We start from the raw sequence: 18,353 nt of genomic DNA, 5'->3' as shown, positions 1-18,353 counted from the left end.
TATTTTGAGCTGAAATTTCACAGACACATTCAGGGGACACCTTAGACTTATATTACATCTTTTAAAAAGAAGTTCTAGGGCACCTTTAAAATACCAATATAGCTTACTAAATAATGCATTTTTCCAATCAGGCTTCCGTATTTTTAGGAGAAAGGTGTTTTCCCATATAGCGTCATAGGATGACACAACGTCAAGAGACCGATATTGCAAAGGAACATGGCTATGTTGAGTGTTTTCCTGTCCTTAAACTGGACTGTATTATTGGTATGTTTTGGATTCAATCCATCATTTGACAAAAGAGACAAAAGACAAAGTGGATGAATGTAATAGTTATGTAATTTTAATAACCAACTGAACTGTGCATAAAAGAAGGAAAAAAGGGGCCTACTGTTTGTTTATAGTTTTATAATAGGGGTAAAGGAGGTCTGGCCTACCACTGGCCTATACTTTTACAGCATAATTTTAAAGAGTTTATTAATAGTGAATGTAATTTTTGGAAATCAATAAAACTCCATTTGAATGCTGAAACAAGTGTCCTTCACTAGCAAATATGCATTATTTGATTTTAGAATCAATTATGTGAAAAGTGCAGGAGGAATTATTTGAAAATGATAAACATGCATACAGTACAATTACTGAACAGTATATATTGAGCATTTGTATTATTGTACTACTTCATACTTAGGACATGGGCCATGAAATAACAGAGCATGCTAGATGCTGCTATATATATATCATCCTACAAAGCACAAAAAAACCAATGTATTCCCAAGAGTCACCAGCAGTTCGCTTCGGTGTGTTAATATTTGCCCCAATTTTGGATCATTTGTCATTGGCTGGAGTTTGTGAGGCTGATGAGGAGCTGATCATGTGACATGAGGCTGAAGCCAGGCTGGGCTTTGAAAGGGGAAATGCACAGAATTCCTCAACGATCCCTACTGAGGTCTGGCTGAAAACTGATAGTCCTGATGTACAGCGCATGGCACGGCTACAAGGGCCAGATTCAAACAGCAAGGCACGAAAGAGCGATTCAGAACCCCTCTCTTCCACTAACATAATTTTTCTTAATTCAGTTTAACTTTAAACTGCTATCCAGAGTTAATTGTATTTATATGAACCTTGAGTATGGAGTTATGGTTTAAGCAAATGATTTTTGTCTAAATTGTATTTAGCCCAGCTCTGTTTAAAGCAGCCATGCCTCTTAAGCATTGTGAATTTGTATGTGTACACCTTTGTGTGTGGGTTTTTTTTAAGTGTGTGTGGTGTTTTAATGTGGCACATATGCACCAGACTGTTAAAGGCATGGAAGAGTGTTTGCTAACATTTGTAGGGTGGGAAAAACAATAGTTTCCTCATACCTCTTTCCTGACCTTCTGTGCTGTGGCGGAGAAGGCCAACTGATCAAACTCTTTAGTCATTCTGTGGACTAGCATGATGATGGAAAACAAAAACCCACGCCTTCACTCTCCACCCTTTAAGTGGTCCTTCAGCTATTCCCCTTGATATTGTAGTCAAAGTTTCCAGATTTAGGGAGGGAATTCTTTCCACTCTGACTCAAGAGGCAGTACAATTTCCTTTGCAATTTAATTTGACGATTGCGTTAGGTTGGAGTTGCAAAGGGGCGGTGTTTGTGCGGAAAGAGTGGTAAGCAACATCTTGAAATAAATTGAGACAAACACTGGCAACATGTAACAAGTTCTCAGGAAAAGAAAAACCTTTGAATGCGTTCCATCCTTCGGAGGCAAATATAAGATGTGTTTGAAGTCTATTTTTTTGTATTGCATTCCATTATAAGTTTCTAATGAATGCATTTTTCCTTTGGTTTCCATTGTTTTATACTTAAGTACAGTTTTTTTCCGTACATCATTGTATTTGTACACTCCCTGAAAACTACTCAATCTGATACTAACATCCCCTTCAAGGACTTGAGAACCCAAAGTTTTATCCCTAATTAGGGAGGACTGGAAAATGAATTAGGGAATCTTGTAAATCTAGCATGTAAATAAAACACACATTGGAATCCAGTTGTAGGGCTTGCCGCGGTTGCCCACCAGTGTGTTTGTGAAATACTCTGGCAGAGATCCTGATCAACCCTAATCAAAACCAAATGAGAGAAAGAGAGAGTGAAAGGAAAAAAGAGAGCAATGGAGAGTGGGAAAAAGCAAAGAGAAAAAAAGAGAAAGGGAGAGTGAACATCATTAAAATACTATCCAAAGCAATTACCAGCAGATTTAAAACAGATGACTCAAGCATGTTTTTGTCTTACTAGATCAACCAGATTAATTTCTGCACATTATTATTATTTTTTTTGTTTGCACAGGCTTTCTAACTGCTTCCTGTCTGAATATGATAAAAGTGAATGAAAACTATAGGTCATTAATGACCTGTGGTCAGAGATTTTCCTGTTATTATGATATCATGGTGAGTCTGTAACAAGTCAACATATGACATAATGAAGTTTGCATACTATGAATCCTAGTTTAGGAACCTTTGCTTTATTAATTTCTTATGATGCTTAGAAAGTCTGTTAGAATACTCTTTAGCATAAATAACATCAAAAAAATTAAATTGTAATGTTAATCAAAATTATATGTAAAACATGCTGAATAGAGGGAAATTGGTGCAAAACTAAACAGTAGAAGATGCAAATCAGCACTGACTGATTCACTGTAATCAGATCTAAAGTGTTTGATAGTAGCATTTAGAATCGTGGAGATCTTCTCGCCACACTGCCAATTAGTCATAATTGGTAATTGGAAAACTAAACTTCCGTGTGCTGTCAGAATGCTGCCAGAAAGGAAATTGATGGCAGATTTTCCATGGCCTCCTGACCAGACCCTGTTTGGAGAGAACACTCACCGGCACAAGATGTTATATTATTAAATATCATTAGTATGACTGAACCCTTAAATGGATTTCATATCAAAGTTTCTTTGAAAATGTAGCTCGAGTTGCTATTACTAGATACAGTACTAATAAGGAATAGCTATCTATATTAACATATATGAGGTGTCAAATAATATCAGTCAGTAAGATTTTTTAAATGTTTTTGAAATAAGTATCTTATGCTCACCAAGGCTGCATTTATTTGACCAAAAATACAGTAAAACAGTAATATTGTGAAATATTATTACATATTAAATATTATAACTGTTTTCTATTTGGATTTTCTAAAGTAATTTATTTCTGTGATGGCAAAGCTGAATTTTCAGCATCATTACTCCAGTCTTCAGTGTCACATGATCCTTCAGAAATCATTCTAATATGCTGATTTGATGCTCAATATTATTTGAGGAATGGAAAATTTAAAAAAAAAAAAAAAAAAAAAAAAAGAGCATTTACTTAATATAGAAATTTTGAAACACTGTAAATGCATTTATTTTGATCAAATGTCATAACTAAACCACAACACAGGGACTTCCTTTATTAGGGTTGACAGCATTTTTATTATTTCAGAAAGATGTTTCTTCAGCTGAACAATGCCCTTAGTTTCAGTCTGTCCTTTTTATAGCTTTATGTTACACTGTGTCTGTAGTCATTTTCTTGGTTCTTTTCCCTGATCCTTGTTCCTAATACTCCATTAAACTTTACTGAATATATCTTCTTCGTCATGCATTGAATACTGCAATCCAGTCCATGACACTAGGAGAGTATGTTTTGATTATTGCTGATTTATCATGATTGTAGGGTATAGAAGATCAGGATAATTTTCCTGGGCCTGCTTGATAATAATCTAATTTGTTGTCGATCATTTTTTTCAAAACAAACTTGACAAAGTGATAATATGCTAGTTCTCCCGAATTCCCTTTTGTAATAGTGAAGGTCTGTGGTCCAGTGAAGTTCGTAATTAAGCGTGTAAATCAGTGGAATTTTTACCTGCAGCAGGGGGCTGATTGTATTGAATATACAGATGAGTTATGATAAGCAGCACAATAGCAGCCTTTATGAATGAGTCCACTTAATCAGCCTGGGGAGGAAGGTGCAAAGCCTCTGGGACAGATGTATAATATCACTACTTCCTTCCATAAGCCTGTGCTGCAGATTTATGGCGTGGCTACTTTGTTAGAAAAACTCTCTCATGCCGTCTTCCGCCCCAACCTGTTTTCCTTCTCCTGGAGTTTTAGTGTAGTGTTGTTTCCTTCACTTGGGGAAAGAGGGAGTTGCTATTAAAGCAACAGAGAAGGAAAGGAAAACTGAACTTCAAATGGTCCACATGCCACAGAGCAGTTGGATGGTTTACAAACATGTTTAAAGGTGCGCAGTCATTTTTTTGTTTATGCTGTGCTGGCCCATATAGCACCATCTAGAACTTACATTTAGCGCTGTGGATGCAGCATCACACAAAATAAATGTTTTCAGATATACTAATGCCATCATAGAGATGTTGTCAGCCATGATTGTAGTACATTTACATTTAGTCATTTAGCAGACGCTTTTCTCCAAAGCGACTTACTAATGAGAATAGAAGCAATCAAATCAACATGAGTACAACAGTATGTAAGTTCTGTGTCAAGTCACAGTTTCATCAGTAAAGTGCTCGCAGCAAGGCATTTTTTGTCCTTAATACACAAATACATGGAAAAAGAGAATAGAAATCGAAAAAAGAAAAGAAAAGTAAGATAAATAAAAAGTAAGTGCTACTATTACTGGGTCAAGTGTTGATGACAAAGATATATCTTTAGCACTTTTTTGAAAATGGCTAGACTCAGCTGCTCGGATAGAGCGTGGTAGGTCAATCCACCAGCCAGGAACAGACCCAGAGAATGCCCGTGAGAGTGATTTTGTGGCCCTTTGGGATGGCACCACAAGGTGCCATTCACTTGCAGAATGCAAGCTTCTGGAGGGAGCGTAAGTCTGAAGTAGTGAGTTTAGGTATAGTGGTGCAGAGCCATTGTTGTTCTGTAGGCAAACATCAGAGCCTTGAACTGGATGCGAGCAGCTATTGGCAGCCAATGAAAACTGATGAAGAGAGGTGTGACATGCGCTCTCTTCGGTTCGTTGAAGACCACTCTTGCTGCAGCATTCTGGATCAGTTGTAGAGGCCTGACAGTGCATGCTGGAAAGAGAGCATTACAATATTCTGGATAGAACAAGAACTTGGACAAGAATTTGTGTGGAATGCTCCGATAGAAAGGATCTAATCTTCCTAATGTTGTACAAGGCAAATCTGCAGGACCGGGCCATTGTAGCGATATGATCTGTGAAGCTTAAACAATCATCCATCACCACTCCAAGGTTCCTGGCTGTCCTGGAAGGAATTTTGGTTGACGACCCAAGTTGAATTGAAATAAGTGGTAAGTGGGAGACAGATCAGAGCAGGTCAGGCTCACGGAAAGGAGGGATTTAGAGAGACTGAATTATCGGATGAGTCGTTTGAGAATCACTGAAGATCAACAGATGATGTCTTGCGTGCTGATGTCTCTAAATGTAAACTATTTTAAAGAATCTGACTGACCTGATTATTCTTAAAATTATTCTAAATCCAACTATTTCACATGCACAAGATCCAAAATGGAGAGAGATTGAAATATTTTAGTGCCTATGAATCTCTTACAGCTATTAAATATTTGCAGATGTTCACTGTAAAAAAAATCCCAGTAAAATTTACGGTAAAAAAACGGCAGCTGTGGTTGCCAGAACTTTACCGTAAAAAATACAGTAGCAACGTAAAAAAAAAATCTGTTATATTTACGGTAAAATAACGTATTTCATTAACTGATATAATGTTAATTTACCAACCTAATGAAGTACTAATATCTGTTTTGTACCTTTATAATACACTGACAGTCACCAAACACAGTGGTGATAAGAGTCACATGATGAATCGAAGTTCATCACAAGAAGATTTTCCACAAGCTGAGAAGGACAATACTAACATATAGAAGGTGCACAAAGTGTCATTCACACACACACACACTAAACACCATCATGGTAACATGCATGACATTTTAAAAATGCTATAAACATTAATTTAACAACATTAGATGTAACATAAAACCCTAATGTACATAACTGATTAGAAAAAAATGAGAAAAACTAAGAAGAAACAGTTATTTCAACGAAAATATATCAAATGTGAAGTGTCACACAGGGAATTGTGGGAATGTCAATTTACGGTTTTTCACTGTAAATTTTACAATGAATTGTTATTTTTCACTTCCAAAAACTGTGAATTTAACGGTATTTTACCGTAAAATTACATTAAATGTACTGTTAGATCTATTACAGTTATTCACCGTATATAGTACGGAAACTTTCTGTAAACCAATTGACAGTTTTTCATCGCAACAGTTTTACAGTCTTTAACTGTTAAAATCACTGTCATTTTTTACAGTGTATATTTCCCCCAATATGGATCATTTACAGTTTCCCCCTACTTATTCACTGGCTCTGAATGTCTATGTACCTGAGAGTGATCAGTAATGAACCGTGACAGACTCTAACATGAGAGCCACATCACTGTCCACATGCCGAGGAAATGATAGTCAGACAGGTCCGTGTGGGGAGGTGCTGGTTCAGAAGGTTTCCTCCCCTGGGAGAGAGCAGAGAGAACAGAGACTGAACGAGCAATGTTGGGATTGTTTGCTTTGATGAGTTCTGGGTCTAAACTGCTCCAGAGGGCATTATCAACTAGAGATGTCCATTTCAACTAAATTCTCATGGACACAATTTGAAAGACTGCTATTAAAGAAAGGAGAGGTTGTTTGAGGACAGACCTTTAGAAAAACAATTCAATTTTAATATGTAGTGAAAACAGATTGATCTGACAGAACCATTGCTGGGGCAATGTATCTCATCAGGTCTGGAGTGACTTCTTTTGGGGCTCTCAGAGCATATTTTTCATTGCTCAGAGCAATCATTTTCAGGGCTGATAGATGTCTGTGTGAGAGGTGACCAGTGTTTTGGACCATTTCATCTCCAGCATTCATCATTCCTGAAAAATGTAAAACAATGTTCAAAGCCTCATAACTTCCACAATCTGGAATGCTGTCTTCAAGGAACAAGCTACTTTTTGCCAAGATGATGCATATGTTTGGTATTTGATGAATAGATATTGTGATAATAATTTATTAGAACAGCAGATAGATTTATTTTATTTTTTTCTGAATGGGCCAAGCTCAAGTTGTTTTGAGTTTGCCTTATTTTATGAGTTTGTTTTAATTTTTATGTTATTTTATGTTAATATTTAAAAATCCATTATAAAAAATAACTGAAATTAATTTTACAATTTTATTATTAATTTAAATATTATTATTTTTTTTTTTTTTGAAACAATATAAATGTACTTGAGAAGCAATACTGCGTAATATATTAAAACTTTTTTTCAGATAATGTATCTTTAATATAAGGGTATTTCGTGTTGGCACTGTCAGATTTTATTCCATGTTATAGTGTTGATTCCCAAATAAATGTATCCTGTTTTCAATGATTTTAGGCATTTTTATTGGAAAATATGTTTTTTTCTTTGTTTGTTTTTACTCATTAAGAAGTTGTTTTTGCACTGTGGTGTTTTTATGGTGTTTTTTATGTCTGACAGCCCACGATTAAAATGAAATGTTAAATGGCAAGAGCTGTGTAACTATTCTTCCAAAAAAAAAAAAAAAAACCAGTCATGTTAAAATAGCAGCATGGTTTGGAACAATATGAGGGTGAGAATTTAAAAAATGTGCAATTATATAATTTAATTAAAAGGAGCATGTTATCAGTATGATACCATAACCCATGTGGTCATAATTAAAATTCTTTTTATTTACATGGTAATTGTATTGATTATCTCTGAGATTATCTCCAGAAAGCACAATAATGTTTACTATAATGAGCTATAAGAAAATTGGCATTTTCAAAGGTAACAGCTTGAGGAGAGATCAAACCGCAATTCCAGCCAACACTAGTTTAACTGAACCCCCACCCCATTCTCTTTAGCATTCTCTCTCTCTCTGACTGTCTCCTTCTTAATGGGCTCCAGATGTGGAGGTTGATGGGGGTGAGCTGCTCGCTTGTCATCTGTGGAGCTGTCCGTCCATGGGGAGGCTCTGTCAGTGGGCTGCAGGGTGCAGAGGGATGTGGGGGTGGGGTGGACGTATGATCAGGGCCGCTGAGGCTCAGGTTAGAGCTAGACGACATCTGGAAGCACTTGGGGTCAGTGAGCCCAGGCTGTGAAAGGTAAGATGGACGCCCAGGCAGGGGGACAGAGGAGACAACATGAAAGTTGTTTTTTCAGTCTTTTCTAGTGGCTTCCTCAAACAACTCTCCTAGGGACATGAGCAAAGACTTCTCATTATTTATGAAATCAACAGTGTGAACAAACATATATGAGCATAGTAGCCCACCCGAGAACATTACAGGATAAAACTTGCGCGTGTTTTAGTCATAAATTCATTCTTAGGTGTTTGGTTGATGTTGGAGCGAGGACAGTAACAAATCCGTCCAGCTTTCTGCATGTATCATTAAAAATCCTCCAACCAGAGACTCACTTTGTTAAGGAACCTTCAAGGCCCATCAACCTTGATATAAATGGTTCAAAGAGGGTAGTGTCAAAAAAAAAAAAAAAAAAACCCTGTAGAAATAGGAAATGGCTCCCTCTCCAAAGTGAACATCCCGTATATTGCAGGTCCTCAGAGGATGGCTGTATTTGGAAAGGGTTTGACTCATGAACTGCTTGGATCATAAAGATTCCGCTGTAAATTGGCTGGAACGAGCACAGCTTGTGGGTTGAAGCCACATTAAAGGCATCACAAATGGAATAAAAACAGGAATTTTAATATAGATGCATCATTTAAGAAAATGCTCAAACTCGGATCATTGAGAAACACAGTTCTTGTCCATCACTGCTAACTCGGAAGAGGTCAACTAATGAGGAACGTAGTCGGTCCTAATCTAGATATCTTGGATGTGAAGAGGCTCTTGCCAACTGTATTTGGAAAGCCTAAGGCAACTTTTTATTGAATGTTAAACAACCTTATCTTCCAATAGTTTTTAACAGTTGGAATAACACCATTTATTGAATCTCTTCTGACTGAAGCTGTTCAACTGCCTGCAGATGTTCATGTGCTACAAGTGAATTTATATAGGCATAACAACATCAATAAAGTACATTATGAAAAATAAATAATTAGATTTGCTAAAGATTACATTAAACCGCTTTATCAATTTTTTACGTGTTTATACACTAACTTTTTAAAACAATTTGGGGTCGGTATGATTTTTAAAATGTTTTTGAAGAGCATTTATTTGATAAAAATAAAATCAGAAACATTATTACAATTTAAAATCTCAAAATGTAATTTATTCTTGTGATGATAAAGCTGAATTTTCAGCATCATTACTCCAGTCTTCAGTGTCACATGATCCTAATATGCTGATTTGCTGCTCAAGAAAATTTCTTATAATTATCAGTTGAAAACAGTTGTGTTGCTTAATATTTTTGTTAAAACAGTGACTTTTTTCAGGATTCTTTGATGAATAGAAAGTTGCATTTATTTGAATTAGAAATATTTTATAATCTTTACTGTCACTTTTGATCAGTTTAAATGCATCCTTGCTGAATAAAAGTATTCATATCTTAAAAGTAATAATCTTACAGACCCCAAACTTTTAAACAGCAGTGAGTGTTAGATGATGGCAATTGGCAAAGTTAATCAAAATGTAAAACTAGAAATGAGCATGCACAATCAAAATAGCCAATATCAACTAATACAATAAATAAAGCGCACTAATTTAGTGCGCTGACATCTAAGATATTCAGCAATGCTGTGTGAGAATCTCATTTTATCCCACAATACATGATGTAAACAAATTGTTGGCACCCATTACAGTGATGACAGCTGACAGATTTCATTCACCGAGCTGAAAGACAGATGAAAAGAAAAACAACTCACCGGCTCACCCCCTTCCTCCAATTGACTGTCTCTGAGGTCATATGAGGTCACATGTAATCAGCAGACCAAGGGAGCCATCAGGTACATAAACAAGCCAGTGTCAGCCATTCAAAAACAGCCCGAGGCCACTTAAACTCAAACGATCGCTTCCTGTGCCATAAACAGACTGTTTTGAAAGTAAACATTCCTGTTCAACAAAAAATTAACAGCGCCGGCCCTGAAGACTGCGTAAAGGAATCAAGGTTCACCACGCGACACCAAAGTCTCCATCATCAGGTAGTAAAAAGCAAAGGCTATTTTTCAGAACACTCCTGTCAGCTGATTTTTCTCTTCAACCTTTAAAACGCTTTCAAATCCAAAGCAAATACACAACACTTTATTGGAACGATAGCTGGCGGGAGAAGAACAACGGCACTAGAAGTGTTTGGATCACATTGTAAATGACCAGTTTGATTAGCTAAATTTTGTAGTTTCCTTGCTTTTGTTTACCCTAGAAAAGAACAGAGTTGAAAACGGGTGGAGAGGAAAAGAGCCGCAGGAATTTCTGCAAAGCTTTCTACGGGTTCTCACGAAACCCCCAGGAGTCCCGACAAAGAGTTATTTTACAGTTTAAAGGTAGATGTTCACACTGAGAGAAGGAAAGAGTAACAATCATCCATGGGAGCCCACAAACACACTTTGAGCAGTTTAGCTTTGGAAAAGCACTTAAACATCTGCAACTCTCACTACTCTTGGGTTTCTCAATGATTTCACCTGCCTTTCCTTCTATTACATAATTTTGTAAATTCAACGCATGGGCCAATAGTGTGAATACGATTTTCACCTCTTCTGAGGCTATACGTTCATAACGAAATAGGAATTGATATCTGAAATGTGAAACTGCTGCCAGCAACAGAACAAGCCAGAGAAGAAGTAAATTCTATATACATGCTAATTAGTGAATCTTGAACATAGTTGTGGTAAAAACATGGTAACAGTTTTGCAAATGCTGAAGTGTTCTCTAGCAGGCCATAGACATTTGAGGACACGCTAACCCTGAAGCGCAACTGCTTGGACATCTTTATTGCAAAGGAATATTACATGTTTAGATATGTTTAGACAATATAAGTGGGTAAAATCAACAAGGCTCCAAATTCATTACTTACATATATGGCTAGAGTTCTGAATACGCCAAAATGAACAAATAACCCCAGCATGTTTTAAACTGAAAACAGTGAAGATTGATTTTAGAGTAATAAGGTAGCCGAATTTCACCCTGTTCCAAATTATCAAAATATCCAAATCCCAATTTTGTGGCCTCAGTGCATAGTTATGAGTTCCAAGGAGAAATCAAGGGGGAAATCCTAAAAACTTCCCAGATGTCCACAAGATTGTAGTATATGGATTCCGCAAAGGTCATCAAATCCCTGTGGTCGGCAAAAGTCTCGAGAAAGAAATCTATAGTAAGCCACGGTCTTCAAACGGGATGACCACACTCATACTGCCACAGTGAGTGCGAACAGAGAAAGTTTCCATTTTGTGCTTTCCAAAACTGAATTTTCCCACATGTCATTTTCCCACATGCCAAGAACATGACAGTCTTATGTAAATCATTGGTTTAGGAAAGCTCTGTACCTTGGAGAAGTTCTCGTTTCCTTGTAGAATTGATGGATAAGAGTAACACATATAGGATGACAGAAAACAACATTTATGTCAATAGTAGGGGGCCAGTTTTGTCGAGACTTTGGGATTGCTCTCTGACATGTGGCTCAGAGTCTCTGACAGCCCTGCTGTCCACATCAGTTGACGGTGGGTACCTGGTTCAGGCTGTATTCTTTGGCCTTCAGTCTCAGGTTGGCGATACTGTTGGCCATATTCATGCCCTGGGCTGTGTTGTTGTTAGCGCATGATGGTGAATAAGTTGCCATGGCGCTGTAAGGGAGAAGTCAGGATGAGAGTTCACACTTTTCATGAATTATAAATAATGCATGTTCTTTGTCTGTTCATTTTATTTACTTAGACAAAAATTATTAATATGTTTTTGATGAAAAACTTAATTTGTATGGATAGCATTTCTGGCACCACATCTCTGATTTCAAGACAATCATTTTAGATTTTTTAATAATATTTTTCACTCCCTTAGTTGGAAAAAAGAGATGTTAACACCAATAAAAAAAAAGAAACGTAAAGTGGTATTTTTGTTAAAGAATTTTTATGAAATCTTCCCTAAAAATGCCTCTTACTCAAGTTGTAGAGTTGTCTAAAGTATCCTTAAAACTACTTTTCTTATTCATTGTTATGTATCACTGATATCATTTCTGTAGGTGGATTTTGCAGATTTCAGCTTCAACAGTGCTTTATTTACATCTAAACTTTTATCCAAGGCTAGTGACATTGCAATCATTGGCTAACACTTTACAATAAAGTCCCATTAGATAACATTATTTAATGCATTAACTAACATTAAGCAGTACATTTGTTACATATTTATTATTCTTTGTCAACGTTAGTTAATAAATAACTGTTTGCTGTTAGCTCTTTTTTGCGCATGTACATCAAATAATATTAAAAGATGCTATTTTTCATTCTTAGTTCATGTTAACTAATGTAGTTAACTAATGCAAATCTTATTGTAAAGTGTAACTAATTATTGTACATACATTCCCAGGGTACTGAACCCTTGGCCTTGAGTCGAATGTAACTTCGCACAGACAGGTCACACTTACTAACATATTTAATGTTTAAATCTCATGGTTATACTTTTGAAATGGTGGGATAGTTGAATATTTCAAACATTTATTCACAAGTATACTACTTTCATTCACGTTTTTAGTTAAATGAGGGCAACATTATATTCTTGCTGCAGATGTAAATAACCCAGAATATTCTTATAACTTCTGCGCAACCAATGGAAACAGCAGCAGAGGCTTAAAAAATGAGATGGACTTCTAACCTGTACGATGGTGAGCTGCCCCAGGACAGATAGTCATTTGGTCTGGGAGCGGGTCGTGGGACAATAGGCTGCTCTACGGCTGTTACTTCTCCTGAGAAAGTCTTGAGCAATGAGGCATTTTTACTGGCCAACATTGCGCGTTCGTTTCGTCGAAACTTCGCCCGCCGATTTTGAAACCACACCTGGAAAATCATGAAAGGTGCTCAGTTTGACATAGTGTGAAGAGTAGCCTTATAATGGAGCACTGTGTTTAGTTTCAACTGAGAAGGTAAAATACAAGGATGTGCTTCTGCTGCATCCACATGATGTGACAACAGTGAGCACGATTACATTCTTTAGACCAGGCTAATATAAAAAATGGCTAACCTGCACTCGAGCTTCAGTGAGGTTGACTCGGCGTGCTAAATCCTCCCTGACAAAAGCGTCGGGGTAGTGCGTCCTCTCAAACACTCTCTCTAAGGCCTGCAGTTGGCTGCTGTTGAACGTGGTCCTATTTCGCCTCTGTTTACGCTTTTTCTTCTCCTCTGAGTTGAGCTGCTCATCTGCGCACACATAGAGATTTAAGGATGAAATGAATATCCCCATTACAGTCTGTAGGCCTACTCAATAAACAACCTGGAAAAAGGAAATTAAATTCTTAGGATTATGCTTAAGTCATACTAGTAAATGGAAATTCAACCCAAAGTCACAAACATTTCTTTGAAAAACTGGAAGTTTATAACTGTTTAATGGACACTCGGCTTAATGGAATGGAGCTGCAGATACTTGTAAGGCAAAAGTGATGTTCCTTCCTAAAACCGTATACCGATCAAACCATGTGTAAGCAAGAATACCGATCCTAATTCATTAAAAATCTGCAATTTTTATCCTATTTTTTTTCCCAATACATTTTCAAAACATTTTAAGGTAATAAACCCGCTGGGTCAATATAACCCCAGACCCTTATCAAATTGTTTAAAAATGTGCACAATTATTATTTCTTTTTTTATTTCTTGATTTTTCCTTATGATTACATAAAATCCTTTCAGAAATGTGATTTTGACTTTCTGATGGTTGCTTTTTATAAACAGTGCGGAAACATTTTTAGAGGAAAAACTGAAGTAATTTCAAGAAAATGAAGTAATAATTGATGTGTTGTAATATTTTTATGTCATCCAGTCTAGCATAGTCTTATATAAATGATATTACACCAACGGAAATGGAACTTAAAAGCTAAATAAATATATATGATCATCAGAATTACCCATCAGCCAAAATGTATATGATATAAAACTACAGTTTCCAGTTAAATTATTTATCCATAGTATTTGATGTAGTCTATCTATTTTTTTCATTATTTTACCTTTTTTCTTTCTAAAATTATTCTGGCTTCTTCTAGTAGTAAAATGACATTTTTAATGTCTAGGGATTTTTTGGTCCAGGGAGAAGCAGATAGTTGCAGACTCACTCCTCTTTTGATACATAAATCAGTTCTTAAATCGCTCCATAAAACTCCCAGAGAGGGAGAAAATACCCCAGTGACGAATTGATTCGCCCCAATTCCTCCAAAGCCGTAAAGTCGAAAGAAAGTTGAAAGAAGAGGTTATCAGTAATGGGCCCAGAGCATGAATAGCTATGTGACAGCTGTGTGCTTGGTGACAACGAAAATCATCTCGACTTTTTCGTCTTTTATAGGCCTACATGAGATTTATCTCCATTTCAGTTATGGTTATTCAGAGGTCATTTATCTTAAAATAGACCAAGTAGGCTACATATGAATTGACATCTGAAATGTTGCGTAAATGGTTCAGGATTGTTTTTACATATAGCCTAGTCCTAAATGCCCCCGAGTAAATCGTGTGGTTATAGGCCTAAATTTATTTCTCCAATGTACGAAATATACGCGCCCAACTAGCCTATTAATTTTTATTTAGGCAATAAGGCTATTATTTAGTTAGGCTACTTATTAAAATTTATTTCTTTTTAATCTTCGTGTTCAAAGAGAAAGATTAAAAATTATATGTGCAAAAAATAAAGCCCATCAGGTAGCCTAGCTAATAAGCCTATAGCTTTCGCAAAACGAGTATAAAAATAAACGAACAGTTTTGTTAAACCCTTATAGGAAACAGACGGTCTAACAAATTTAGTGAATTTCATTTAGTAGCCTACTTCATTGAAACTTTGGACTAGCCAACTTCTTTAAATCTGAAACGTATATTTTTTCATATGCTCTAGAAGATTTATAATCTATTTCCTTTAATGAGTTTGCAGATCCGAGATCACTCTTGCCATTGGCTTCGTTGAGAAAAATATATATTAAAAAAATGCTGACTGGTAAGTCTACAGTCAAGACATCCTGCAGAATTAGTCTGAAAAGTTTACAAAATTATCACTTTTCTGCTCAAAGTTTAAAATTTTGTTTTGATAGGGTATTGTTTTATTTTAATAAACCTTAACAGGCCTATCGAAGAAAACTATTAGGCAGGCCTATGTAGGCTATTTTTAGGCCTATTGTTTAAACAAGTTTGGAATGTCTAAGCAACAATATACTACAATTAATTACTGCTTTATTGTTGACTACACGCATATGGAGTAAATGAAGCAGAACGCATTCAGAGTTGGGACTCTTGTACGGCCAATAACGCCATCCTTCAGTAGCTACTGATGTCTTGTCACATATCTGCTAACGTGACTGTTTTCTGCACGCTACAGTGCTAATCATCTATTAGTTCATGTGTAGGGTGTTCATAGGCTTGTACAAATTCATTGCATTTACTCAACTGGGAAACCCTAAACAGAAGTAATGTTAATTAACTTAATATTCAATTTTTGATGCACAACTTTTTTTTAGTTGAAATCTTGCTTAGCTATAATTATTTCTTATTAAATTAGAAAAAATAATTAACTATCATCCTAATACTTCAAAGCTGCGAAAGTTTTGAGTAATTAAAAGAATTTCGGGGATCATGTTCTATTCGTGCACTTACTCTCCTGCTGTGTCGTGTCGCTGCCGCTGGTCAGTCCCGGAGACTCGAGCATACTCCTGCCCGCCTCTCCTGCGCTCTCCTCCGCTTGAGCTCCCACCATTTCCCGCGCCTCCTCCAGATCCAACAGGTGGCTCACGGAAAAGTTCTTCTTAGCCTGTAAATGATCCTGATTCGCGGTGATCGGACTCTCCAGTCGGTTAGGTAGCGTGGCTTGTCTGTCCATTACATGAGCATAGCTGGAAGTCATGACGCAAACTGACGAAACCCAAGATATCCTCTACATATAACCAACATGGGTTAAGTCTTGACCATAAACAATCACTCTATATTCGACAAATAGATCAATTTTGATTTCTGCATCCGTAGTTCAGTGTCACGTGAATCCAAACAAGCGTAATTATCGCTCTTTTACTTGGCAATCATGCGTCTTTATGGAAAAAGGCATCACCGAAAGATATCTCCAAATTTAGAACTCCAAAGTCTTCGCCTTATACCCGACGACTCCCTCTTAGTTTCTGCAACTGAGACTTTCTCCTCTCATTCCGAGAGTGAAGGAAGGAGTTATCTGGCGAGAAAGGTTTGATGGCACAGATGAACGATTTACGCCCAATAGTAGGAGGTCGGACGAGCCTCTCTCAGCTCCTTTCTCCGGTACTTCAAACGGCACACACTGGCGCTGAGGGGGGAGCCTTAGAGCAAAATACACGAGCATTTGAAGCCCTGGGGAGGGATGATAGACATACAAGAAGCCCTAATTACGTGGCAATGTTTTTTGTCGGCGTTTCTAACGTTTAACAAAGTCATATCTCTTTTCTCCACCCCTAACAACCCCACTAAAAAACTTAATTATAAAAACGTTTTTGGGGGTCCGGATATATATGCTACGAGTTATTCCGAAGTAAATTAAAAATGAGACTGATAAAAAAAACTCATACAAATATGATAAACATGGTATACATTTCTGAATTAAAAGTCACTGATATTTATTTTGGGTTTAAATAAAATATATCAAAGACTAGGCTACATTACACTAGTTTGACATTTTATTATTATTTATTTAAATTAAGCAAAGTTTTTTTGTTGTCATAGGCCTATTAATCCAAACCAATAGCGTAACCAACATTCAGGAAGCCATTTTTGTTGTCATGCGTTTATTTTAATATCATATTTGTTTTGACCTTTTTATGAAAAAGCAAAATATATATATATTTGGTTCAACTTTCTCGAAAATCATTGTTTGTCAAACTGAATAGACTTAAAATGTCTTTGTAGTGATCATCACAATCAGTTTTGTTGCATGCTGAATAAAATAGTCTGTAACCTTACTAAATCACAGGCTGCGGTGTCTTAAAGTCAAGTTTGAAAGGGACAGCAGTCTTGTTAAGATTAACTGATGTTAAGCTATATTAAAACGAACACTTAAAATGATCAAAGTTACACACTGGCAAAGTCGGTCCATGATGTGACACTAAAATGTTGTTCTTTTTGAATCGGTTTACAGAGGATGTCGAAGCATTGCGTGCGCTTTTAAAGAGTCTCTCGACAGGAGGGGATCGAGCTCTGCATGTGTCGCAGTGACATGAGTTCAGGCTCCAAGCTGCCTCCGTCAGCCTCCTATAGGTCTGGGAAAAGAACACTTGATGCCATCAAAGGGGCGCAGATTGAATCCAGATGTGCAGTGCCTCTCTCGTTCTTTCCGTGCATTTAATTAAGGAGCTTGGATTGAGGAGATCTTTCTTCATCATTAGTTTTCCCCCAAGATCCCATTTCTCCCTCGAAGCCCAGCTCGTTGCCCTGTGCCAGCGCAAGGCTTTGCTTTTATTATTATTATTTTACTCTGCCCATAAATCTGCCACATATCGAAACGTTGAATCTTTGTGAAGAATGAAATTTCTTGCTTATTTGAGGAATACAGGGAAACAAAAACAGGCCCGTATAGTTTACCAGCAAGAAAAGTTCTAATCAGCCTCCATAACATGTTTTTCTTTATGAGCAGGGCTTAAGAGTAATCTGAATATGGATGAAGAAATACATTATGCACTAAAATAAAATTACAGTAATAAAAAGTCAACGTCTAGCGACCTCTATATTTTTCACGAAAAGTAGGCAATAAAAAGTAGGCTAAAATTGTAAAACGAACTGGATAAAGTAAAAATAATAGGCCTAATCTACCCTGAAACGATAAAACAATAATTGTTTGCACAGAGGAAAAATACAATAAACGCATTAATATTGAACAGCGGTCATTTAATTATAATTGAACTTTATTAAAATGTGGTGAGGTTTATTTTGAGGGGCAACACTTGCTCTACATTTATTATCGAAAGAAATAGAGGTCATGATGGTCACACTAACAGCAACAAATAACAGTTGACAATAAAACAAAACGATCAAACATATTTGCATCTTGTCAGGGTTTGTAGTGAGTCGTCAATCGCATTTTTGTTTGTAACTTGTAACCCACAATAATTGGAAAACCAATACAGATGTCAATTTGAATTAGGTGAAAATCGCATAGGACTAATCAAAACATTAATATAGGCTTAATTGTGATGTTTTAATAATACGGTAAGGCAT

At 36.5% G+C, this 18,353-nt stretch overlaps 1 protein-coding gene across 1 annotated transcript; it reads right to left on the bottom strand.

Moving 5' to 3' along the window:
* Positions 1–8,725: 8,725 nt before the first annotated feature.
* prrx1a (paired related homeobox 1a) lies at positions 8,726–16,420 on the bottom strand. The gene is made up of 4 exons (XM_067362989.1): positions 15,777–16,420; positions 13,177–13,352; positions 12,811–12,992; positions 8,726–11,789 (listed from the first exon to the last, which is right to left on the bottom strand). Exons 1-4 carry the CDS (start codon positions 16,021–16,023, stop codon positions 11,657–11,659), a joined length of 738 nt encoding a protein of 245 aa, XP_067219090.1. The 5' UTR covers positions 16,024–16,420; the 3' UTR covers positions 8,726–11,656.
* Between the last annotated feature and the right edge of the window lie 1,933 nt (positions 16,421–18,353).

The sequence above is a fragment of the Chanodichthys erythropterus genome, chromosome 16 (genome assembly GCF_024489055.1).
Source record: "Chanodichthys erythropterus isolate Z2021 chromosome 16, ASM2448905v1, whole genome shotgun sequence".
NCBI classification, from domain to species: domain Eukaryota; kingdom Metazoa; phylum Chordata; class Actinopteri; order Cypriniformes; family Xenocyprididae; genus Chanodichthys; species Chanodichthys erythropterus.
This window is presented reverse-complemented; position numbering and strand designations above follow the sequence as displayed.

What these genes read in the sequence shown, in the direction of transcription:
- prrx1a (XM_067362989.1), bottom strand. Translation starts at nt 16,023, where the DNA reads ATGACTTCCAGCTATGCTCATGTAATGGACAGACAAGCCACGCTACCT. An exon ending in CGACACGACACAGCAGGAGA is followed by an intron (nt 13,353 to 15,776) that starts GTAAGTGCACGA and finishes ATGTGTGCGCAG; the next exon opens with ATGAGCAGCTCAACTCAGAG. An exon ending in GGCAGCTCACCATCGTACAG is followed by an intron (nt 11,790 to 12,810) that starts GTTAGAAGTCCA and finishes TCTCCCTTACAG; the next exon opens with CGCCATGGCAACTTATTCAC.